Source organism: Stenella coeruleoalba (assembly GCF_951394435.1).
Source record: "Stenella coeruleoalba genome assembly, chromosome: 15".
NCBI lineage: Eukaryota > Metazoa > Chordata > Mammalia > Artiodactyla > Delphinidae > Stenella > Stenella coeruleoalba.
In genome coordinates this window covers 57,298,031-57,323,651 of record NC_137161.1, presented here as the reverse complement: position 1 = coordinate 57,323,651, position 25,621 = coordinate 57,298,031, and the positions used below count along the sequence as shown (strand labels likewise).

The following is a 25,621-nucleotide window of genomic DNA, read 5'->3' as shown; positions in this document are numbered from 1 at the left end:
CAGTACCAAACGTAAAACAGAGAGCTAGTGGGAAGCAGCCGCATAGCACAGGGAGATCAGTTCGGTGCTTTGTGTCCACCTAGAGGGGTGGGATAGGGAGGGTGGGAGGGAGGGAGATGCAAGAGGGAAGAGATATGGGGATATATGTATATGTATAGCTGATTCACTTTGTTATAAAGCAGAAACTAACGCACCATTGTAAAGCAGTTATACTCCAAAAAGATGTTAAAAAAAAATTGATCTAGGAATTAAATCCAGACCCCTTGCCATGATCTTCAGAGCTCTCACTGTGCTATGGCCTGTGCTTCCTGTCCTAACTCATCTCACCACCCTCTCCTTTGCTGATTAAAGTGCAGCTGTTCTGATCTTCCTCCTGTTCCCTTTCCTCCCTTTGTACATGAGGTTGCTTCTGCCTGGATGGCTCTCCTTACCCCCACCTCACCCCTCAGCTTTGTCTGGCTGACAGCTCCTCCTTCACATTCTGTTGATCAGCTCTGACGTATCAGACCAGATGATCGGAAGGGGTGCTCCTCTCCACTCCACCCCTGAACTGCTGCATCATCTGATTTCCTTGAAATCATCCTACTGATTTCCTTCTTCCTTGTCTGTCTCATCCCGTAAGAATGTAAACTTTGTAAAAGTGGGGATCTTCACTTTGGTCGCCTCCTTCCCTAGATTCCCTTCCCTAGAACAATGCCTGGCACATAGTAGGAGTTTGTTAAAGTGACCAAATGAGTGAAAGGCAATTAATAGATGAATGTCTCTTCCTAGAGCAGAAGTTCTGGCAAGTCAAATACTTAAATACTTAAAGTACTAGTCTCACTTTCTGCCCACTGGCAGCCTTGAAGACTCCGAATGCTACTCCCAGTTTCATTCCCAGAGCTGTGGCTTAGTGCCATGCAAGGTGTTGGGGAGGACTCAGAAGGGCGTGGGGTCCTGCCCTCAAGAATTCTAGCCTGAAGGGCAGGCGAGATGCATGCTTCTCAGCAACTAGGCAACCACACACAGTCAGGGCTGAGGGCTGGGCTGTAAAGATCAAGGTGCTGGAAACTCAGAAGGTTAGGAATATGTAGGAAGTGGGGTAGTAAGGAACCCGTAGTGGATGTGAGACTTGGGGCTTGACATTCAAGGCTGCCATCTCCACCACTAACACCAACTCAACTTGACTGAGCCCCTCCTATGTGCCAAGCGCTTTATGTACATTACCTCTCAAAATACGCACAGCAACCCTTTAAGGTGGTGACTGTTATTATCATTCCCGTTTTTCAGATGGGGAAATAGAGGTTTAGGTTAAAATACCCACTTCCAGTAAGAAGCAGATCCCAGGCAAGCTGTCAGCAAAGCCATGTTCCTCCTGCACATGCCCCATCCCTTGTGGGTTCACTTTGCAGAAAACACTTCACACACGATGGCATCATGACACAGCAAAGAGAGCACCAAATTAGGAGGTGAGAGACCCACCATGTCTGTTACTGCTGTCCCGCTGATTTATGTGAAATGTGGAACAAGTCATCCAAGATTCTGGAGCCTCAGTTTCCTCACCTTGAAAATAGGGGAGTTGGACTTGGCAGTACCAAGTCTTGCTGTTCATCCGCACTTTCAGGGGCAAATACATAACCTCAGGCTCCTCAACGGAGATTCTGATTCAGTGGAGATGGCTTGGAGCCTGGAAATCTAAAGGTACAAAAAATTCCCCAGGTGAACTGATACATAGCTACAGGGTTGGATACTGAAGGCTTGCATTAGTGTTTTCAATCCTGGCACATTAGACTTAACCCAGGGAATTAGAAATATCCTGGATTCCATCTCAGACCAACCGGATTGGCATCTTTAGGGGTAGGCCTGGTAGGGGTGGGAGAGCATCAGCTTTAAAGTTTAAAGACTTTTGGGCTCTTAAAATGTGGTTAGTGGGCTTCCCTGGTAGCGCAGTGGTTGAGAGTCCGCCTGCCGATGCAGGGGACACGGGTTTGTGCCCCGGTCCGGGAAGATCCCACACGCCGCGGAGCGGCTGGGCCCGTGAGCCATGGCCGCTGAGCCTGCGCGTCCGGAGCCTGTGCTCCGCAACGGGAGAGGCCACAACAGTGAGAGGCCTGCGTACTGAAAAAAAAAAAAAAAAAAAAAAAAAAATGTGGTTAGTGTCACTGAGAAGCCAAATATTTAATTGTATTTCATATTTTAAATTTCAGTGTAAATAGTCATATGTGACCAGTAGGTGCTGTATTGGAAACCCAGGGTAGAATGAGGTTGAAGGCTTGGTAGCTCTATGTGGTTCATTCCTTGCTCCACCCCAATCATAGTACTCTTCTTTGTAATTGTCTTGCCTAATACCCATCCTTCCCACTCTAGTCTAAGAGACTATTGCAGGGACTCTGAGTTAAGCCTGTGTTTAACTCAGGTGTTCTCCTGGTCTCTGAATCAAAGCACTTCCGCTACCTTGGACAGCTCCCCTACCTGGGAACCCAATAGTCACCAGAAACCTAAGATTAAACTTCTCATTTGAAGAGAGAGGAGGATAGAGCGGAGAAAGATGTTGTTAGGTTATTTCAGACAAATGCCAGTGGATTTGCTCCTGAGAGAAGCAAAATGGGAAGTAGAACACACATCATAAAATGGTCCAATGAGTGGAGGTTGCTTGGAGTGGAATTTTGTGTTTGTGGGTGATGGACCTGATGTGCTTTTGGGGAATGGCACCTGGGTATGACTTCCTCACTCTGTTCCAGTCTCCTGATTGACAGTTGATGTGAGATCATTGCTGCTGGTTGCCCATTTCTGAGGGATTTTCTTTTCTAGTTGGGTGCCTCAAGAAAGATTAAGTGGTGATATTCATCACACACACACACACACACACACACACACACACACACACACACACACACACACACACACTTCTTCCTGATCTGCATACCTGGAATCAGTATTTCCCAGTAGCTAAGTAACCAGATTTTGGATTTGGATCACCTAGTCTGGGATCCTCCCTCTGCCATGTACTATGTGGGTTAGGCAAGTTACATTCTCTGAGCCTGTGTTTTTAATCTGTAATACAGGGGTCATAATAATACTTCCTACTGTATGCCACATTGTACTACATATAGAATAGACCAAATTAATATTAATTTTGATAGTGACCATGATGATGGTGATGATGACGAGGAGGAGGAGGATGGGTGGATTTGATGGCTGTGATGATCATGGATGATGACGATGATGATGATGATGATGATGATGATGATGATGATGATGATGATGATGGAGGGGGTGGAGGATGGCTGATGAGGGGATAAAGATCCTCTAGTGAAACAGATCCAGCTTATATGTATGTGAGAATGCTATTCATCTGAATCCTCAGGCTCATCAAGTTTGACACTTTTACTTTTCCTCTCATCCATGGAAAATGAAATCAAATATGTTTAAAAGCTCAGTTAGTACACAATAAGAGTAGCAGAAGGTACATCGGGGCTTAGCAAGGCAAAAAGCAAATTCCCAAGGAGTCCTGCAAGACCTTTGTTGGGTCCCTTGTGAGATTATCCTCTTTTTGGTGCTCACCCTGACAGGCAGAGGAAAATAAGCTAAAATAAGGGTGCAGGGTTGATAGCAGCAGCCAGTTCTGTCTTGCTTCCTAGGGATGAGTTTCCTGCTCATTTATTTTCTCACCAAATATTTCCTGGGCCCCTACTGTGTGTCAGACATGGTGCTAGGCTTTGAAGATGCTAACTTGAATAACGCTCATCCTGCTGTTGAGAGGAGACAGAGAAAAACAAATAAATCAGCTTTGGAGTTCATGTACTCAGGTCACAGAAATTCAGTTTCAGTTGGACTGGCATGGAGCACGAGCATTGGTGTTGTTTTTATAACTCTCCAAGTGATTCTGTTGTGCAGCCAGGAGTGAAAGCCACTGGTGTGTGCAAAGGAACATTGGATGACATCTTGCAGTAACTGAGCTGTTGTCGCATGGGGCCATGTGGATTTTAAGGAAATCATTTAGCTTCTCTTCCTGTGTCTTTATGAGAAATGCCGTCCATAAGGGTTATAACCACCGGCAACACCTCATCTCTTAGGTAGTTGGAATTAAAGGGATAATGAGTGTGGGTGTCCTTTATAGCCTTATAAATGGGTAAGTGAAATTAAAGTTGGTTTTAGACTCTATTAAACATCAGACCTTGATACCCATGGAGTCAGGTCTCACCCTGGGGACTCAGCAAGATCTGGAAAATTCTAGAACCTTACTTATCCCAGGACTGGAACACAGAGTTGAAAGCAGACACCCAGAATCCCACACCTGCCTTCCTCCCTGACTCTGTGTTTAAAACAGTTTGTTCTGCTTCTGCAGAGCAGTGAGCTTGGGGAGGGCACTGCTTTTGCTTCAGAACCAAAGTGGGTATCTGAAATCTGTTCCTCTCCCCCGGCTGCACACTGCCAAGGAAGCTGGTGCCAGAGGTGGTCAGACTGATCTGACCACGAAAGGGCAGGCTGTCATGGCAGGAGGAGGTAAGTGCAGGAGGGTCAGCCTCTGCTATCCAGCTAGGAACCGGGAAGAACGTGCAGGACCTTGAAACAAAGGGCCATTTGGCATGTCAGATGCCAGGTCCTGGGAGTGTGGCCAAACTCCCCCATCACCTCCTGCCAGTCCCTAAAGCCACCTTAGAAAATCCCAAAGCTAAACGTGAGCCTCTTCAGTGCCTCGCTGTGCAATTATGTTTTGCAAATAACTACTTGCTTTCATCCCTCCGAGGGGTATACAGTATACACCACAGCGGTTTTGGAAGCTTAAGTTTCAGATGCCAGTGGAAATGAAGGTGGCGTAGGGTAACTGCATGAGGTCCATAAAGGACATTGGCGATGTTTTCTCTCCAAAGCGTGACTCATCACTTCCTTCTCATGCAGCTCCCTTGGGCTCAGGATGAATGGGCTGGTTTGAGGAGGGAGGAGGGAATGTGAAATTAGCATGTCAGTAGATCTGGAGATACCATTTTTTACAAAGGATAAGGATCCGATCCCCTTAGGTTTGTGGCAGTGTCCATGTGGTCTAGAGGACAGAGAATGAGGAGAGGGGTCCCTAAACTGTTGGAGTCAGACATGGATAAATGAGCCCTTTACTCCTTGTAGTTCATCCTGTCGTCACAGCAACCCTATGGGAGGGTGCTCACGATTCCCATTCCATAAGCAAAGAAACTCAGGTCCAGAAAGTTTAGGTAATTACCCATGGTCACATGGCTAGTTAATGCAGAACCAGGACGTGAGCTCAGGTCTTATAGACCCCAGAGCCCATGTTATTCCAGCTATGAAGTTTGACTGGTGTGCATGGAGGGGTAAACTGGAGAGTCTGAACTGAATGTGATAGGCCTAGGGGAGCCACTGGTGACTACAGAGGAGAGGAGTGGTGTGATTAAAGCTGTGCTTTAGGGATTTCAATCAGGCAGCCGTGAACAAGGCAAGTTGTTGAGATGCTCAAGTCAGGAGTGAACTACGTCTTTTAGAGGGACAGGTATCATAAACCCCTGATGTGAGACACCAGAACTCCTGACCCAGGGGAAAATATTGAATAATAGTGGGTGAAAATAATAGTGACGTACACTTGTAGAGCACATGATATTTGATGGGTACTGCACTGGGTGATTTTATACAGAGAAATCATTTAATTCTTACAACTTAATGAGGAAGTGCTATCATTGGCAATAGGGTAGTGAGGGATGAAAAGCTTGGAATCTTTCAGGCAGGCAAACCTGATTCGCTACCTGTGTGATTCTGAAAAAATCATTCTACCTCAGAGTCTACTTATTCATTTGTAAAATGGGGATAATACTAGTACCAGTTTGGCAAGATTGTTGGGGGTGGGATTAAATGAGCTACAACCTAGAAAGTGTTGAGCCACATGACTCTTACAAAGTACTCCTGGCATGTTAGCTGGTATAATTATTACCATTGCTATACCCATTGTACAGATGTGGAAACTGAGGCCTGGAAAGATGAAGTGATTCTTCCCAAGGCTACACAATTTGGATTGGTACCTGGGCAGTCTGATCCCGGAAGTTACACTGCTATCCATTCTGGGGGAAGAGATTAATGGGGATCAGAAGAGGGTAACAGGAGAGATTCAGCTTGGGCAGGACAGTAGGGATGGCACAAGGCAAGGGGTTTGTACGTACTCTTTCACAGGGGGCTTGTGCCAAGCCAGCTCTCGGCTATTGAATGGCTATCCCTATAATTACCTTTCTCCTTTCTGAAGTTTAATGTGTAGCCATGCCCTCCTTTCTCTACGTAGAGAGCCAGATAAGGCTGCATTTGCTTACAGTTCTGCTCTGTGCTCATGGGTACACGTACATGGATATAATCATGTCTAACTCATAGTACATAGAGCAGAGGTGTTGGAGCATCCCAAACACCACCAACTCCCACATCTAGCATGTTTGACCTCCACCTCTTCACCAATACCAGTTATCCCAAAGAAGTGGGATAACTGGTAGTAGGTTGTCTCAGAGGTCCTTTTTATTGGGTTCCAACTGTGCCCTTAGCATATGTCCACCTGAGAACTTTCTCCGTTCCTCATGTGCTCAGGGCAAGATGCTGATTCCATTGCCTTTTGCAGTCGTAATGTAAGTCTAGTGACCGGCTTCCTCAGAGGCATCTTTGCTCCATGGGAATGATGACATTTCTTTTGTAAGTAAGGTTGGAACTTTTCAGTCCCATCCCAAGAGACACCTGACAGTGCTTTAGGTTGATGACTATAATTGTCTTGAGACTTCACTTCTGTGCCACCTTCTGCTCGTGGATTCTTTATATTGTTGCCTTTCGGGGTATTTAATGAGGCTCTATGGGCAGCTGTTGAGGCTCACAGGACTTATATATTCTCCTTCTTATCAATAAAGGACACACTAAATATATCTGGGCCTTGGATGGTGACGTGGTTCCTCAGGATAGGGGGATGATAATGTTGAACGTTTTTATTTTTTGGACATGACATTCGAGAGCCATATAAAAAAAATACAGCCTTGGATACTGAATCTCCCCTTTCACTTTGTGTTTACACCAAGGACATTTCTCTTGAGCTTCACTCACACATTCATTCACTCATGCACTCCCTCACCCTCCTTCTCCAGACGGGTCGTGTGCCAAGACTCCTGCCAGATTTTGGGGACAGAGAGATGAGGCCAGCAAAATCTCTGCCCTTAAGCAGTTCGCCACCTTGTTGAGGCGTGATAGAAAGTGATTAATCAATCCAAGAATATTGGATTTCTCCAAAAGCTACTGTGGGGGAAAAGATAATTATCCCAAGTCTTTAAATGTTACCCCATTTAATTGATTTAATGATAGGTAAAATTCATAGAACTGTAACGTTGGAAGCGGCCCAGAAGGCATTTATTCCTGTTTCTTCTCTCTGCCTTCAGGCCGTGCTGCACTCAGGTTACCCCCCAACCTCCATGCACTTTAGAAAAGGGGGTTGTTTCTAAGAACGATAGCTTTTAGCCCTTTCAGATAAAACTTCCTAGTCAGTGAGCATCCACAGGGAAGACTATGCAGACTTGTTGAAAGACTTGACATGCACAGCTACTAAGTGTTGTTCTGAAAGACATGAATGGAATCACCCCCTCTTCATGCACACACGCACACACACACGAAATGGAATCCTCGTATTTGTACACTTGAGGGTGTATTAAATGCACATGGTACATACGGAATGCAACATGCAAGCATGGCTGCAATATGATAAGGACCCTTGGAGAATTCTTTCAGTTCCCAGAAAAAAATATATCTCTGCATTTGTCAAATCCTGTTTTGCTGTAATACAGAGCCATACTTTCTGTTTAGTTGGCATTTTTGCACCATGCCAGTGGGTCCACAACATGGTTTAAGCGCCTACTCTATGCAGATCTTCAGTGATCCCAGGAAGGCTGTGGTGGTATGTTGGGAAAGGGGCTGGAAGTGGAACCGGAACCTGAGTTTGGACGCTGACTTAGCCATGGACCATTCTGAGCCTCATTTTCCCCAACCAACAATACCAACTTCATAGGATCATCACGGGATTTGACGAGTTAAGGAGTGTGAAGGTAGTTTGGAAATGGTGCCACTGTGGGCACCACCCACTTTTTTTTCTAAATGGAAGTTTGTTCTCATGATCAGATCATGACTTGGTGAGATGTTAGGACTATTAGAGACCCTTTAACCCAACACAAGTAACCGTGTCACTTCCCAGTGTAAGAGCATTCGGCATCTTGCCCTTATGCTCAGAATAAGGTCTAACATAGCCTCTGAGGCTGTACGTGATGGGGTTTTTGCCAAGCTCTTCAACATCATCTCACCCCCCCCTACATCACAGGCCATCATGCATTTATCTCCAGTTCCTGGAATAGTCAAGATGTATTCTCAGGGCTTCTCTGACTATACTGTCCACTGGCTTCCCCTCTTCTGTACCTGGGTATTCCTTCAACACCCCCTTATGCCTCTCTCAGCCCCCAGTCCATAGACGTTGCTCTTCTTCACTTTCCTTCCAGGTCTATGAAGGCAGAGGCCATGTCTGTTTGTCTTATAAATCATCATTTCTGCAAGCTCTAACATGTTGTTGCCATGTAATTAGGCGTTCAACAAATATTTATTGACTGAACAGAGAGATGTCCACCTAGCATTTATCATACTCTATATTACACAGGAATCTAGAGTTCAAGTGAATCTAGAGTTCAAGACTTTAGAAACACTCCTAAAATTGGCTTAAGTGAACATGGAACTTGTGGCTTACATAACCAACAGGTCCAGAGTAAATGGCTCCAGGCACGACTGACTCCAGATGCCCCAAGTATGTCATCGGGAACCTCCTTCTATTTCCTGTTGTTGTTTTATTTCTGTCGGCTTCATTTTCCAGTCATGAGCTTGGGGGCCAGATAGAGTTCATTCTATTGGACCCATCTGAACCCAGAGGGGTGGTGGTGAGATGAACTAGAGGAAAAATGAAGCTGGCAAAATAACAGATGTCCTTCACTCTTCCGGGCTGTGGGCTTCAAGTTCAGGGACCTCTCTCATCCCTGTGTTTCCAGTATCTGTTCCAGAGTCTGGCATACGGTAGGTGCTCCGGAATGTTTGTGAATGAACAGATGTGGGATTTATTTTCCCTCACTTCTAGGAAGGAGCTTCTTTAAGCCAACAAAGGCAGATGGTTGTGCATAAACTGCCTTCGGCCTCATCCTCTGTTTTGCTTTCTTTTTACCTGTTGGCAGGATCCAACGTCTACCTTCTTCCAGTTTGGAGCGTCCATCCAGCAGCAAGTCACCGTCATGCTGAAGATCATGCAGGATTATGACTGGCATGTTTTCTCCCTGGTGACCACCATCTTCCCTGGCTACAGGGACTTCATCAGCTTCATCAAGACCACGGTGGACAACAGCTTTGTGGGCTGGGACATGCAGAACGTGATCACACTGGACACGTCCTTCGAGGATGCAAAGACACAAGTCCAGTTGAAGAAGATCCACTCCTCCGTCATCTTGCTCTACTGTTCCAAAGACGAGGCCGTCCTCATCCTGAGTGAGGCCCGCTCCCTCGGCCTCACTGGGTACGATTTCTTCTGGATCGTCCCCAGCTTGGTCTCGGGGAATACGGAGCTCATCCCCAAAGAGTTTCCATCGGGACTTATTTCTGTCTCCTACGATGACTGGGACTACAGCCTGGAGGAAAGGGTGAGGGACGGCCTGGGCATCCTGACCACTGCTGCATCTTCCATGTTGGACAAGTTCTCCTACATCCCCGAGGCCAAGGCCAGCTGCTACGGGCAGATGGAGAAGCCAGAGGTCCCACTGCACACGCTGCACCAGTAAGAGGGGCTCTTTGCTTGTCCGCCAAAGTGGAATCAGAGTTTTGTTGTTGTTTGTTTAAATACTAAAAACGATATGTACTCATTGCTGAAAATGTGCACTGAAAATAGAGAATGTTGTGTGTGTGCCTGTGGGATTTGTTGGTTTGTTCTCTCCCCTCTTCCTCTCGTCTCATCTCCTTTTGTTTTTAAGTAACATCATCCTTGGTTTTCTGCAACTTACTTTTTTTACTCAACGTATACCCTGGAAACCTGCACCTGAGATCTGTTTGTCTGTCTATCTATCTATCTATCCGTCCTCTATCTATAGGTATATCTTAAGTATGTGTGTATATATAGATATATGTATGTATAAACATGCCTATCTATATACACATGTATGAATATATGTAGATGTATGTATACGTACATGTGCATGTGAATATGCACAGATATATGTAGATATACATATGTATGTGTATATATAGATATGTATGTATGAATATCTATGTTCTTTGTAAACTGCACATTGCATTCCTCAATAGGGATATACCATGATTTATTTATCCAATCTTCATAATAATAGAAATTTATGTTGTTTCAGCTTTTTTTCCATTAGAAACTAAACTGCAGTGATAATCATCCTTACCTGTCTCTTCGTGCACATGTGCAAATGTTTTTCTAGGGTTGATTCTAAGAAGTAGAGTTTTGTGGTCATGGAACAAGTGCATTTTAAAATTTAAGTGTCTATTGCCAAATTGTCCCACAAAGTGACTATATATTTTATGTTCACACTAGCATTTTGTGAAATCACTCGACTTCCCACATCCTCACCAACACGTTACATGTTGGGGAAAGTGCCCACACTGGTGCTCCTAGTCTCAGAGTTTGTATCTGAATTTCCTTCCTTCATATGGCCTGAGTGTTTGTTTTTTTGTTTTTTTTTTTTTGCGGTACATGGGCCTCTCCCGTTGCGGAGCACAGGCTCCGGACGCGCAGGCTCAGCGGCCATGGCTCACGGGCCCAGCCGCTCCGCGGCAGGTGGGATCCTCCCGGACCGGGGCACGAACCCGTGTCCCCTGCGTCGGCAGGCGGACTCTCAACCACTGTGCCACCAGGGAAGCCCATGGCCTAAGTGTTTTTGTAGGCTGTTGGAAATCTTGGCAGACATCACTTTTAAATCTGCATTGTATTCCATCATATGGCTGTATCATAATTTAGTTAACTACTCCCATCTTGGTGGACATTTAAGTTAAATTTGATGTTTCCGAGAAGTGTCATTGTTCTTTGTGGGCCATCATTATGGCTCAGCTGTTGAGATTTAGAATGATCACTCCTACACCCATTCTGCGTGTGTTTGCCTGATGTTCGTTGATTTAATCCATGCTCATTCTTCAGATAACCAGTGTGGCACCATGATTAAGGGACTGGGCTGTGGAGTTGGACTTGTTAGGGTTCAAATCTTGTCTTGTCCACTTTCCATGTGACTTGGACAATCATTTTACCTTTCTGGGCCTCAGTTGTTCATTGCAAAATGATGGGGTGTTTTTTGTTTTTGTTTCTTCTTTTTTTTGTAATTTTTATTTATTTTTGGCTGCTTTGGGTCTTCGTTGCTGTGCGCAGGCTTTCTCTAGTTGCGGCCAGCGGGAACTACTCTTTGTTGCGGTGCGCGGGCTTCTCATTGCGGTGGCTTCTCCCGTTGTGGAGCACGGGCTCTAGGCACGTGGGCTCAGTAGTTGTGGCACATGGGCTCAGTAGTTGTGGCTTACGGGCTTAGTTGCTCTGCGGCATGTGGGATCTTCCTGGACCAGGGATTGCCTAGATGGTGGTTCTTTCACTTCAACATGCATGAGAGTCACTGGGAGGGCTTGATAAAACAAGACTGCTGGGCCCCATGCTCAGAGTTTCTAATTCAGTAGCTCTGGAGTGGGCTCTAAGAATTTGCAATTCTAGCAAGTTCCTGGGTGATGACGATGTTGCTGGTCTGGGGAACATGCATTGAGAACCAATGTTCTAGGGGTTGTCCTGAGTATGAAATGAGGTGATGCATGAAGAGTGCCCCTTAGCATGGGTGCCTCGCACCTGGCAATTATTTAATGACTGTCGGAGTGAGCAGTGAAGTTGCTTTGGTCATCAGAAAGTATAGTCAGCAGACCAGGTGAGTTTATTATCAGTAGAATAACATGTCACTCTAAAATGTCTCTGGAAGGTTTTAGGACTCTGAATCTGCTACAGTTCAGGGATAATCTCTGGTCTGCAGCTAGTGGGGTGTCTGTGTGTGTGTGTGTGTGTGTGTGTGTGTGTGTGCGTGCGTGCGTGCGTGCGTGTGTGTGTGTGTGTGTGTGTGTGTGTGTGATGGAGGAGGCTTAAAGATTTTACCTGAAACTGACATTTATCCGAAAAATGAACTCTTAGGTTAGGAAATCATGGTCCTTTGAAATTTTCCCTTCCTCTCTCCTCTTTCCCTCTTTAATGATCTTGTTTCTACGTTGCTACTTTCAGCATTTTTAATAATTGTCCAGGTATCAGGAAGGAACTAGGATAAATTGGTATGAGTCACGGGAGTGTCTTACAGAGGCAGGATTGCTGCCAGCCCAAATGAATTCTCACTTCCCATAATAAGTGCCTTGCAGCTGGAATATTCGTATAATTCTGATGGAAACATAACTCAATTGTAGGGCAATTGAAATATAATATATACAGGAAGAGGAACTTGAGAAGGATAATTGGCAAGACATTCAGATCTCTTTCTAGTGACCACCTTGAATTCCACTCCTTAAAAAAAAAAAATTCTACTCCTGTGAAATCCTGGCGTGCTCTCTCCAGGAGTTATGCTTTGAATGCAGCAATGTTGTAGGTGGTATTTCAGCCGCAGAGAAGTAATGCATTAAGTGTGGTAAGCCGTCATCCACCGCCTGGTTTTTTTTTTGTTTTTTGTTTTGCGGCATGCTGGCCTCTCACTGTTGTGGCCTCTCCCGTTGCAGAGCACAGGCTCCGGACGCTCAGGCTCAGCGGCCATGGCTCACAGGCCCAGCCGCTCCGCGGCATGTGGGATCTTCCCGGACTGGGACAGCGGCCATGGCTCACGGGCCCAGCCGCTTCACGGCAAGTGGGATCCTCCCGGATCGGGGCACGAACCCGTGTCCCCTGCATCGGCAGGCGGACTCTCAACCACTGCGCCACCAGGGAAGCCCCCACCGCCTGGTTTTAATGAAACATTTCTTCACCCTTGGAGCACTGGTGGCGCTCAGCCACAGTGTGTAGGGCTCAACCAGTATGTGGGTTCTTCGCCACACTTCCCCACTAGCACAGTGTTCCTTAAGCCCGCCCAGGAAAGAGTGGGACCTTGCGAAGCAAGACAAGGACCAGGAGCTGGAGAAAGCCCCAAGACGCAGTTTTTAAGAAAAGGATTAAGGGCACTATATCTCTATCCTCCATCCATCACTCCTTCTATCCAGCGAACCCTGTGCTAGCCTCTGGAATCATACATGAGTTAACATATAACTTCTCAAAGAATGTACAGTCTGATGAAGATGGGGGAAATTCGTCTAAAGACAAACTCAGGTAACAAGGGCTTTTTTTTTTTTTTTTTTTTTTGCGGTACGCGGGCCTCTCACTGTTGTGGCCTCTCCCGTTGCGGAGCACAGGCTCCAGACGCGCAGGCTCAGCGGCTACGGCTCATGGGCCCAGCCGCTCCGCGGCATGTGGGATCTTCCCGGACCGGGGCACGAACCCATGTCCCCTGCATCGGCAGGCGGACTCTCAACCACTGCACCACCAGGGAAGCGCAACAAGGACTTTTTTTAACATAGAAAAGAAAAGAATAGTAAAAAAAGTAGAGTCTAGCAAGAGGGAGAAGATATGGGAACATATGTATATGTATAGCTGATTCACTTTGTTATAAAGCAGAAACCAGCACACCATTGTAAAGCAATTCTACTCCAATAAAGATGTTAAAAAAAAAAGTACAGAGTCTGATGAAACACCCACCCCCATACTCACCCCAGAGAACAAAGTGAACATGTCATATTTGTTTCAAATTTTTAAAAGAAATAAAACATTTCTGATAATGTAGAAAGTCCTGATTATACCTCTCCCCAGCCCCACTCTTCTCCCTTTCTCTCCATGAGAGAGAAAAACACCACAGTGAATTTGGTATGTATCTAAATCCATGTGCATGTTTTGTACTTTTGATACAGATACAGTGCGACCTTAGACCCAATGGGTAGTTCTTTTTAATATCATAAGTGGTATCTAATGTGCTGGAATTTCCTTTACCTCAACCTATGGCTCAAGCATGATCTATGAGGACACATATAAAACTAGTGTATTCATCTTAGTTGCTTTTTTGTATTCTGTTGTATGTGTTCTATCTTTTATTTAATCAGCCCCCTTTGATGGACATTTAGGTTGTTGACAGTAAGGAATCTTCAGTCTGGGTAGCTCAAGGCAGAGAACACATGTGTCTGCAACCTGATTCGGACCCATCAGCTTGAGTTAGGAGTTCTCACTTAAAGCTTTAAAAAGTTACATTTTCAGCTGGTTTAAAAAGTCTCATTTTGCAAAGCATCTGTAAACAAATAGCTCTCATCACTCCCACTCTGCAGTAGGGAGGATGCAAATAGCTTCAGAAGAGGTTCAGGTGAAGTCACGCCTGATGGTTTCATGGTGAGTTGCTGAGGGATCGGGGGTCCTGCTTTGACTGGTTGAGTTCTACATCTTGGGGCTAACTAGGTGTGTCCCTCAGTGGCCTTCACGGACGTTGCTTGTAATCTTATACACAGAGTTTGTACAGTTAAAATATTGTCACAATGGTTTACTGCTCACAGTGATGGACCAGGTACAAAGGGTCTGCTTGCCGGGTTAATGATCCTACCATGGACCTGTGTCTGTTCTTGTTTCAGAAAAAAAAAAGTGGGGAAAAGGGGAAATGTTCTTTATGTTTAATATTCTGGTTTTACAGAAGGCACTTTGAAAAGAGCAGTCAGCGTTTTCCAAAGTTCAAAAATAGCTCAGCCATGTTATGTAACCGCCTCCTTGCTACTGCAGAGTTATTAAACATCTGTTCCTTCACCAAGCACAGAGCACATCGCTGGCAACTCCTGGATCTGTGAAGGTAAACCATTACCTGTTTTGTTGGCATGGAACTTAGGCTGCTCTGTCCAGTTCTGTCCCAAGAACATCTCCGGTTCACTAGCGGATGGGGCCCCTCCGGAGGCAGCACGACATCATGGTCAAGAGTGTGGGTACTTGGGAGTTCCCTGGCCGTCCAGTGGTTAGCACTCCGTGCTGTCACTGCTGAGGGCCCGGGTTTGATCCCTGGTCAGGGAACTAAGATGCCACAAGCCGTGGGGTGCAGCCAGAAAAATTTGATGAAAAAAAAGTGTGGGCACTGGAGACAGGCTGCCTTGTTTGAATCCCTGATCTGAACTCTCCTAGTTTCAAGACTTCGGCCAAGTCACTTGATTCCTCCAAGTCTGCTCCCTCGGATGTAACCTGGGGATAAGAAAACTGTTGTCCTGTAGGCTAGAGCCTGGCATATGGAAAGCAATCTGTAGATGGTTACCATTGTTGGTAAAATGTGTGTGCACATCTGTGTGTTCCCTCTTCCACTTTTACATTTATGAAGGAGGAGGTCATAGAAGGGAGAAGGTGGATGCTTTTAAGACTTAAACACTCTTGCCAAAGGATTAGCTTGGGAGGAGCGTGGCCAGTGGGAAGAAGGGTAGAGAAAAGAGTGGAGAAAAGTTCACGGGCTGAGTGCCAGCTTGGTTTTGAATTAGCCACATACTTACCAAGTATAAGTTACTAACCACTCCGAACTCAGGCTTTTTTTCTAAAATGCCCGTGTGTGTGTGTGTGTGTGTGTGTGTGTGTGTGTGTGTGTGTGTGAGAGAGAGAGAGAGAGGGAGGGAGGGAGGGAGGGAGGGGGGGAGAGAGAGAGAGAGAGAGAGAGAGTCATTTCTTCATACTGTAGGAGAATTAAATGAAAGCATATATGTAAAACAGTTATCATTGTGCCTGGCATGTAGTAGGCATTACACAAACAACTGTGAAGTCATTATTCTTATGATGATGATTATCATCATTATTATTACTTCAATTTATACCTGTTATACTGCAAGCTGTACAGAGACAGGGAAGTGAGAGATGGAGGTATATTTCAATCTTGTTTGTTACCGATTGAGTTGTGACTCTGTCCTATGGCTCGTCTCCCCTTTCAGTTGTGGAGGAGGATGTGGCAGTCGCTGCACTGGAAGTCAAATAGAAGCGCTCAGGTAGATCTACAGCCCCAACCAGGGGAAAAAGAACATCTTCTTCGGGAGAGCTATGAATTACTATTAAAGGGAAGTTATTTGGTTTTAATTGATGGTACCTGGCTTGACCATTTATGTGTTTTACATTAACTTCTTGATTTATAAAGTCCAGCTTCTGCTTTAAGAAGCAACAGCATTGTAAATTATCACCCTGACAGGAAGGGAAATGGAAGGAAGATAAATAAGGGAGAGTAAATTTAATTCATATCCAATTTACATTGATACTTTTTTCAATCTTCCTTTCTGAAATATCCATAGGAAAACTTCCTGGTTTAATGACCCGTTAAGAGACTGATCTGAACCTGGTTGGCATATTTGTATTTGATAATCAGAATTATCACTGTTGGTTTTTTTTTTTTTTTTTTTTTTGCGGTACGCAGGCCTCTTACTGTTGTGGCCTCTCCCGTTGCGGAGCACAGGCTCCGGGCGCGCAGGCTCAGCGGCCATGGCTCACGGGCCCAGCCGCTCCGCGGCATGTGGGATCTTCCCGGACCAGGGCACGAACCCGTGTCCCCTGCATCGGCAGGCGGACTCCCAACCACTGCGCCACCAGGGAAGCCCTGGTTTCTTTTTTAATGCCAATAAAGAGGCCTGCGCAGTTATAATTCTCTGCGTTATAACGTCCCTGGGTGAATGTAATAACTCTGCAAATATTTATCTGTGGGATCAGCATATGCTCAACAAACATTTCTGGCGATGACACCAGGTACCCGGGAGACCAAGCCATCCTCTGGGCCTGTGCTGTAAATCTGATTGGGAGTCTAGACTCGGGAAAGGGGGAAAAGACTGAGTCTCAAAGAGATATGTAGTGAGAGAATCCAGCAGCCTGTACCACATTAAGAACCCAAAGCGTATTCCACGAGGCTGTGTGACTTTGTGGAATGTGGTTTTGGATAGTGCTTTGTTCAAACCCTCTCATTATCTAGGCTATCCTGGGCAAGTTACTTAACTTCTTTGAGCCTCCATTTCCTTGATTATATACAGAGATAATTCCAACCGTACAGGATTATGGTGACACTTAAATGCACATAATTTACCTAGCCAAGCATCTAGGATGTAGTTGGCCCCCTGCAGATGTTAATTCTCCCCCTTCGTTCGGCCAGATGCACAGCTTGATCTGACACCTCTTGTGTCCTGATGGACCCACGAGAGGTGGGCTGTGCTCCCTGGGTGTTCAGCCTGAGAGTGAAGTCAACAACAGCCTCTCCTCAGCCTCATCTCTGTTTGTGGCACCTCTCCTGGAACACCGCCCTCTCTTTTTTGGCTGGAAGTCAAGAGCACCGTATGCCAACCCAGCGATGCAAGTCAATCATTTCCAATTGGCATCCAATGAATAGCTCGACAAATGGTGGAAACCCAGTGCTGGCAACTTGAAAGGGTCAGAAATTGTCCGTGCCTCTACCTTGAAGGAAAGGTGGTTTGGGTTGTTTTGGGGTCACACATAAAGCATAAATATTGTTCAAATTTGCCTTAGGCCAGATTCAAATCTTCGGATTTTGGAACCAGCATGCCAACAAAAATACGTATTGATCTTTTTCCTACGTATTTCCTTTTATCCTTTTTTGAATACTAGGGAAGCTTTCATTTTGAAACTTGTTAATTTGGTGACATATACTAATGATTTGCTACAGCTTCCTTCTGTGAAAGGATTATGCGAAGAAAAGCACCATTTTCACTACTCTGGTGCCTGCTAACAGAGAGTATATTGGGAGCAAGGGGTTTTAATGTGTAAGCACAGGGACCAGTTAGGAGATTAAGACCTAAATCTGTGTAATGCTATAGATTCGGAGGGAAGTGGGTGGGCTTATGCATGTTTCGGAAGTAAAATTAACAAAACGTGATGGATGGATATGAAATGATAGAAGAGATTCAATAATACTTCTTCACTTGTACAGCTGAATAGATGGCGGTACCTTGCACAAAATTGGAGAAGAAACAAATTGGGGGAGAGTGAGACAGGAACAGCATCTAATTTCAGACATGTTCAGTTGAACATACTTTGTAGACATCCAAATGGAAATCTCAAGTAGGCAATTGGAGAAAAGAGTCTGAGTTCAGGCTGAAAATCTAACACACAGGTTTTGAGCTTACTGATGCCAGTTAAAACCTCAGGATTGGGTGAGATCATCTAGGGGAGAATGAAGACTCAGAAGAGTGATCAGGTTCCAACCTTAAGGAACTTCAACATTAATTGGTAAATAATCCCTGAGGGGAAGGAGAATACTGGAGGAAACGAGTTGGGCTGTGAATTTCGGCTGCCTTTTCTGCCTTGGAGACTCTCTATTCTCAGCCTTGATTTTGTTGTGGAGCCCAGTGGGTGTCTGTACAATGTCTGTTATATGCTAGACATCATGATGGAGGCTATGGACCTTCCAAAGATCTATAATCTACAAGCATTGTTAATCTATCTGGGCTTAGTGCAACCTAGGAGAGTTAAATAATCTGACCAGAAGTTTTAACCAATATGTGGAAGAAGTAAAATTTTATCACATGATGAACTGCCAAGCAAATCGTCAGAGCAGTGAATGCTTTGAGTTAAAGGAAACCAATACCATACTGGGCTGGATCCATGACATAGGTGGCAAGCCAAGCTTTGGGTCTGAAGAGACGAGGAGGTCATACTCAGGAAGGGGGAAAAATCCTCTGCTTTTGTTTCATTCTTGACATGATCTGGAAAACATCTGATGCCGCACAAAACAAGTTAAAAATCCTTTCCACCACAAGAGAGGAGCATATGGCAAGGTGTGAAGGGCCAGTTCATTTATAAGCTGTCCTTTGCTTTCCTGGAAGGGTGTCTGTCTATACCCCTCCTCCTCGTATGTCGGACAGAAGCCCTCCTTGTCATTCCTTCCAGGTGGGAGCTAGACAGCCAGAACGGGCCTCTCCACCTGTTCTTTGCCTTTGTCCTCTTGCTTTCCTGCTCCCCCCTTCTCCTGCCTCCGTGTAGATGTTGCCTGCCTGCAGGTGTGACTGAGCCCCCGTGCAGGCTCCTGGTGCCTCAAAGCCTGGCATGGATCGCAGGGACAGAGGAGTCACTGTCAGCTTGGTGATGCTAACTGGGTTCTGCGTGGGCAGGGGAGGCCAGCCATATTGCTACACAGACCTCAAAGTGTGGTGAATGAACTGGCTGATCTGCTGATGTCTGGTATACTCTTGTCCAAATCCCCATAGCCAGTTCCTGAGGGTTTGCATCATTTGATTAAATCCTATCCAAACACAAGGAATAAACATATATCACTGTTTCCTACACAGTGGAGGACAGCTGTCCTGAGACACGTGCTCATTTCCTTTTCATTTCCATCCCTGTTAATAAAAGGAAGTTTCAACAATTTAATTAATACATCATTATGTGTTGGGGGGGAAGGGAAACTTCAAGTTTCATAAGTTACATTATGGAAGCATAGATAGATAGATAGACGTATAGTTGATTCACGATGTGTTATTTTTTGGTGTACAGCAAAGTGATTAAGTTTTATATATATAATATATATATAAAATACATATATTCTTTTTCAGATTCTTTTCCATTATAGCTTATTACAAGATATTGAATATAGTTCCCTGTGCTATACAGTGGACCTTGTTGTTTAATTTGCAGCAACATTGGATGGACCTAGAGATTATTATAGTAAGTGAAGTAAGTCAGACAGAGAAAGACAAATATCATATGATATCACTTACATGTGGAATCTAAAAAAGTGATACAAATGAAACTATTTACAAAATAGAAATAGACCCACAGACATAGAAAACAAACTTATGGTTACCAAAGGGGAAAAGGGAAGAGGTATAAGTTGGAATCATATATATTTTAAAATCGGATGTAATGGAAATGTTAAAATACTCTAATGATACAACCTACCATGTATTAAGTCCCTCCTATGTGCCAGTCACTTTAAATACATTATCTTTTATCCTTAGGTATGAATTAGGATGTTTTTGCTGCAGGTAATAATCAACTAAATTCAGTTATGTGATTGAGTTATTTGATTGGAATTCTAGACACAGGGTGGACTTCAGATGCAGTATGCTCAAGGTTCTGGTTCTTTCCCCTGTGATCTCTTGACTCTGCTCTTTTTTTTTTCAAGATAAATTAATGTCATAATAATTTATTTAAAATCCATATGCAGTCACACAACTAAACTTCATAATTATCTCTTCTTGGATAATAATAAAGAATTTGTCCTGTTAAACTCTTCCCTTTGGTTGTTTAGAATCTAACATCCTCTTATTGGATGCTTAGGTAATTAAATGACAGCTTCAAATATAAGATCTTATCATAAACATATATTAAATTTAGTTTCAATTTAATGAAATGCAAACATTTGTAATTTGGGATTTAGGACAATTCAACTCACGGAAATATTTTTTTAAAAACTTCACACTCCGGGGCTTCCCTGGTGGCGCAGTGGTTGAGAGTCCGCCTGCCGATGCAGGGGACGCGGGTTCGTGCCCCGGTCCGGGAGGATCCCACTTGCCGTGAAGCGGCTGGGCCCATGAGCCATGGCCGCTGAGCCTGCGCGTCCGGAGCCTGTGCCCCGCAACAGGAGAGGCCACAGCAGTGAGAGGCCCGCGTACCGCAAAAAAAAATAATAATAATAAAAACTTCACAGTCTGTATTTTATTATGTGAAAATTAAACACAATTTATCACAACATACAATACTTTAACTGTAAAAGTGTCTCATGCCTACAGAATACTAGAGGTTAGTAAGAATCCTCTTCCTACACAAAGAGACCTCTAAATGGCTTTATATTTTTCTACTTAGGATATGAACTTGACTCTGCCCTTTGAGGAGTATAGTCCTCGTTCTCAAAGTGCTTCCTTCATGACCTTAAGCTTGCTGTCAGAAACATCTCAGATGACTTCTTTGTTCGTGGCCAAATTAGGTCATGTGCCCATCTTTGGGCCAGTAATAACCATTTTGAAAATGCCATGTACTGACCGGCTTAATTTCAGACAGCTAACCCAATCCCTGAGAAGGCAAATAGGATTAAGTTACACCAAACCAGACCTACTCTTAGAACTGAGATGGGGTAAGCTTCCATTCCTCCAAGTCCCATGGATTCTTATAGGACACATGAAGTCTCAACAAATGTGATTTCTATTAAGAATGAGGAAGAGGGAAATGGATGCTGGATAGATTACCAGCAGGTCAATTATAAATCATAACTCATATTACAGGTGAGGAAATCGGGGACTAGAGAAGTTACATAACTTGGCCAAAGCCATACAGCTAATACAAAATAAAGCCAGACTTCAAATCCAGTTTTGTTTGGATCTAAACTCCACTACACTACTTTAAAAGCTTGCAAGTTGACTTGAAGTTGCGGTATGTCTTTTTTGACTTCAATGTTTTTACTGTTTTCAAAGATTGAATAAATTCCAACATGTAAAACTTGTAAGATTTCACAAAAAATTATATGTTTAGCTAATCTTGAAAAATATGAAAAGTTGATAATGATAATCCGACATTCCTATCTGGAAGTCTTAAAAGTTGGGACTCTAGATGTTGGGTCCAAACCTTCACTCTTCAGGGAGAAGCTGGAAGTTGTAAGTTCCCTCCTGATTGTATATTGCTGTGCTGGGGGTAGAGTATATGGTGAGAATGTGTCTCAGCCTTTCCTACACATTTGGATGTGGGTATTTTGTTGTTCACTTGATGTGTAGTTCGCTCAGCTAGTTTCTGGATTTCTTTCAGAAAGAATTGCTTCATAGCTGTAGATTCAGTGTACCCATAGGAGGAAGTGAGTTTGGGAGCCTCCTATGCTGCCATCTTGTACCAGAACCTTCCTCCTACCTGGAGATGGTCAACTGGACATGGGAAATGACCTTTAGATCAAGAAGGGCCTTCCCAGTTCACTTTAGTCCCCACCTGGACTACTTATTCATATTACCTCCATAGCCTCTTTCAGTGTTTGTTTTATCATAAGATGTGTATTTATTACTTTTATCATAATCATCATTATTTATAAGCATTGCCAAAACAAGACCTTGATGAACCTTAAGACTGGTAGATGTTCAAATGAGTGATGACAGGAAGTTTCGATATCTCACTTACAAGGATCACCTTTGGGACTAAGTGGTCTTTTTTTATGGCCCTAGATCATAAATCTACTTCTCTGTTCAACTTACAGGTGAGAATTTGAGTTGTTTGTGCCAAGTGGCTTGCCCAAAGGCAAGAACTTATTGAATTACCTAAAGAGAGTTCCCACTCATCAGATTGGATTAATTTGTAGATGTTCCTCTAAAACTGGAAGAAAACATTTGTTCTGGTAGGGGGTGGGGATAGGTATCCAGCTTTTCTACAGTATCCTGAAATTTGTCAAATAAACAGCAGACAAGGGAGTCTGATGGAACCCACGCTACTTGTGAAGGATTGTTGCTGAAAATGTCAGTGTATCATCTAAACCTCGTGAAGTCTATGGTTCAAATCTGATTTTTCTTTTTTATGGCTCAGATTCATAAAATATATTATTAGTTGTAACAAATTATTTTCAACTGGTGTTATAACATTAAAATGTAAATTCTCTATGCTTTATTACAGATGAGGAAAGTGAGGCCTGGAAGACACAGGGCTCATTTTTCATTAATGAGAGACTGGCTAATGGCAAAGACATGCTAAGCCTAAGTTTTCTTTGCCCCAGACCCAGATGTGTTGCTCCACTGAATCAGTCCTCTTTCCTTCTAGGTCCTTTGTGATTAATGATAATAATGTGGTGATGAGAATGATGACGATGGTGGTGGCGGTGGCGATAATGATGGTGGTGATGATGATCGTGAAAATGAACTCCAGGGACTTTGTCCATTTTACTGGTACACCAGTACCCAGAATAGTGTAGACACTTAAATATGTGTTGAATGAGTGAATCATATAATTGCTAACACAGCGCTTGCTCTGATCTAAGAATTTTTACACACATTATCTTGTATTCTCACAACTCCATTTTTGCTAGAGAAAAAAAAATCTCAGAGAGAAGATTGACTTTTCCAGTGTCACTTAATGGTAGAATCAGGATCAAGATTGCCTCTCTGACTTTAGCATCTGATCCTCTGATTCTCTGGCCTCTCAGGGAAAGAGGACATCCTAGGTGTGCTTTCATGAGACCTTAGAGGTCTTACATTGTCGTAAAGTGCGTACAAAGATCCTTCCGTTGTGGGCGGGAGTCATTTTGCTTTTCTTAGAAATTAATTTATCACAAAAATGTGATGCATGGGATTTCATTTTATAAACCACAAAACCTTCCTGAAAATGTTAATAATATCCTCACCATCAATATCAGTTATTATTATTGTCATTATCATAGAGATTGATATTTGGCATTGCCAAGAATAAAGCAAGTGGAGAACAAAGGGGAGAAGCTGATCTTTCTTGGGAGAATTTTTATAAGAATAGTCAAAAGCTCAATTGCAGAGTCATCAACTCTCTTTAAATTAGTTCTAGAATGAGTCCCTTCAGATTTTGTGCCTCCCTGAGGAATGCCAGTAAATATTAATTGGATGCAAAGAATTGAGCAAAAATGTCAACAAGGGAATCTCAGTAATTCTGACTAGGCAGAAGGAAGGAAGTAAAAGGTAGAAAGGAAGAGGGAAGCCAATATTTAATTTTGACACTGGGTGCATGCCAGGTCATAATGGGGTTATCTGCCTTGATTTTTCTTTTTTAAATAATCTTATTTGTAATAGGATCCAATTTTTTAAAATGAATTTATTTATTTTTGGCTGCGTTGGGTCTTTGTTGCTGGGCACGGGCTTTCTCTAGTTGCATCGAGTGGGCGCTACTCTTAGTTGCGGTGTGTGGGCTTCTCATTGCGGAGCACGGGCTCTAGGTGCATGGGCTCAGTAGTTGTGGCTTGTGGGTTCTAGAGCGCAGGCTCAGTAGTTGTGGCGCACCAGCTTAGTAGCTCTGCGGCATGTGGGATCTTCCTGGATGACCAGGGATTGAACCCATGGCCCCTGCGTTGGCAGGCAGATTCTTTTTTTTTTTTGTTTTGGAAAGCAAAAGGGTTTTTCTTAACGTCTTTATTGGAGTATAATTGCTTTACAACGGTGTGTTAGTTTCTGCTTTATAACAAAGTGAATCAGCTATACATATACATATACCCCCATATCTCCTCCCTCTTGCATCTCCCTCCCTATCCCACCCCTCTAGGTGGTCACAAAGCATTGAGCTAATCTCCCTGTGCTATGCGGCTGCTTACCACTAGCTATCTATTTTACATTTGGTAGTGTATATAAGTCCATGCCACTCTCTCACTTTGTCCCAGCTTACCCTTCCCCCTCCCCGTGTCCTCAAGTCCATTCTCTACGTCTGTGTCTTTATTCCTGTCCTGCCCCTAGGTTCTTCAGAACCATTTTTTTATTTTTAGATTCCATATATATGTGTTAGCATATGGTATTTGTTTTTCTCTTTCTGACTTACTTCACTCTGTGCGACAGACTCTAGGTCCATCCACCTCACTACAAATAACTCAGTTTCGTTTCTTTTTATGGCTGAGTAATATTCCATTGTGTATATGTGCCACCTCTTCTTTATCTATTCATCTGTCGATGGACACTTAGGTTGCTTCCATGTCCTGACTATTGTAAATAGAGCTGCAATGAACATTTTGGTACATGACTCTTTTTGAATTTTGGTTTTCTCAGGTATATGCCCAGGAGTGGGATTGCTGGGTCGTATGGTAGTTCTATTTTTAGTGTTTTAAGGAACCTCCATACTGTTCTCCACAGTGGCTGTATCAATTTACATTCCCACCAACAGTGCAAGAGGGTTCCCTTTTCTCCACACCCTCTCTAGCATTTATTGTTTCTATATTTTTGATTATGGCCATTCTGACTGGTGTGAGGTGATACCTCATTGTAGGTTTGATTTGCATTTCTCTAATGATTAGTGATGTTGAGCACCCTTTCATGTGTTTGTTGGCCATCTGTATATCTTCTCTGGAGAAATGTCTATTTAGGTCTTCTGCCCATTTTTGGATTGGGTTGTTTGTTTTTTTAATATTGAGCTGCATGAGCTGGCAGGCGGATTCTTAACCACTTCGCCACCAGGGAAGCCCTGCCTTGATTTTTTTAAAGTGTTCTTATCACATATATGCAGGAAGGCTAAACCATTGGCAAACATCTTCCACTCAGTATAGGAGATGGGGAGGAAGCCATCAGGCATGCCTCTAAACCATAGTTCTTGAGTTTAATAAATCTTCTGCCTTCAAAACAGAGCATTTCTTAAATAGACTCTGAGCACCGAACACAGGACTGGGAGAAAGTGTTTGTCTTCAGCCAACTAGGTGAAAACAAAACAAAGAGAATAAAAACAATCCCCTGGCATCAGTTACCCATGTTCATCTACTGATTGCCTGGATCTCATTCTTTCATTTGTTCATTCATTCACTCACGCATACATGCGTCTGTTTTCATTCATTTACCCTTTCATGTATGCAACACTTAATATCTGTCTCAGTCCCACAGTATGTGTGTCATACAGCGTCATACAGTGATGGACCAAACAGACAAAGGCTCCCCACCTAAA

At 43.8% G+C, this 25,621-nt stretch overlaps 1 protein-coding gene across 3 annotated transcripts in view; it reads left to right on the top strand.

Moving 5' to 3' along the window:
- GRIN2A (glutamate ionotropic receptor NMDA type subunit 2A) overlaps positions 1-25,621 on the top strand; it is a 446,460-nt gene that overhangs the window by 275,563 nt on the left and 145,276 nt on the right. For all 3 annotated transcript variants that reach the window (XM_079944201.1, XM_079944202.1, XM_079944200.1), the window contains exon 4: positions 9,204-9,796. In XM_079944201.1, the coding sequence (XP_079800327.1) occupies positions 9,204-9,796 (593 nt within the window). The remainder of the gene's footprint in view (positions 1-9,203; positions 9,797-25,621) is intronic.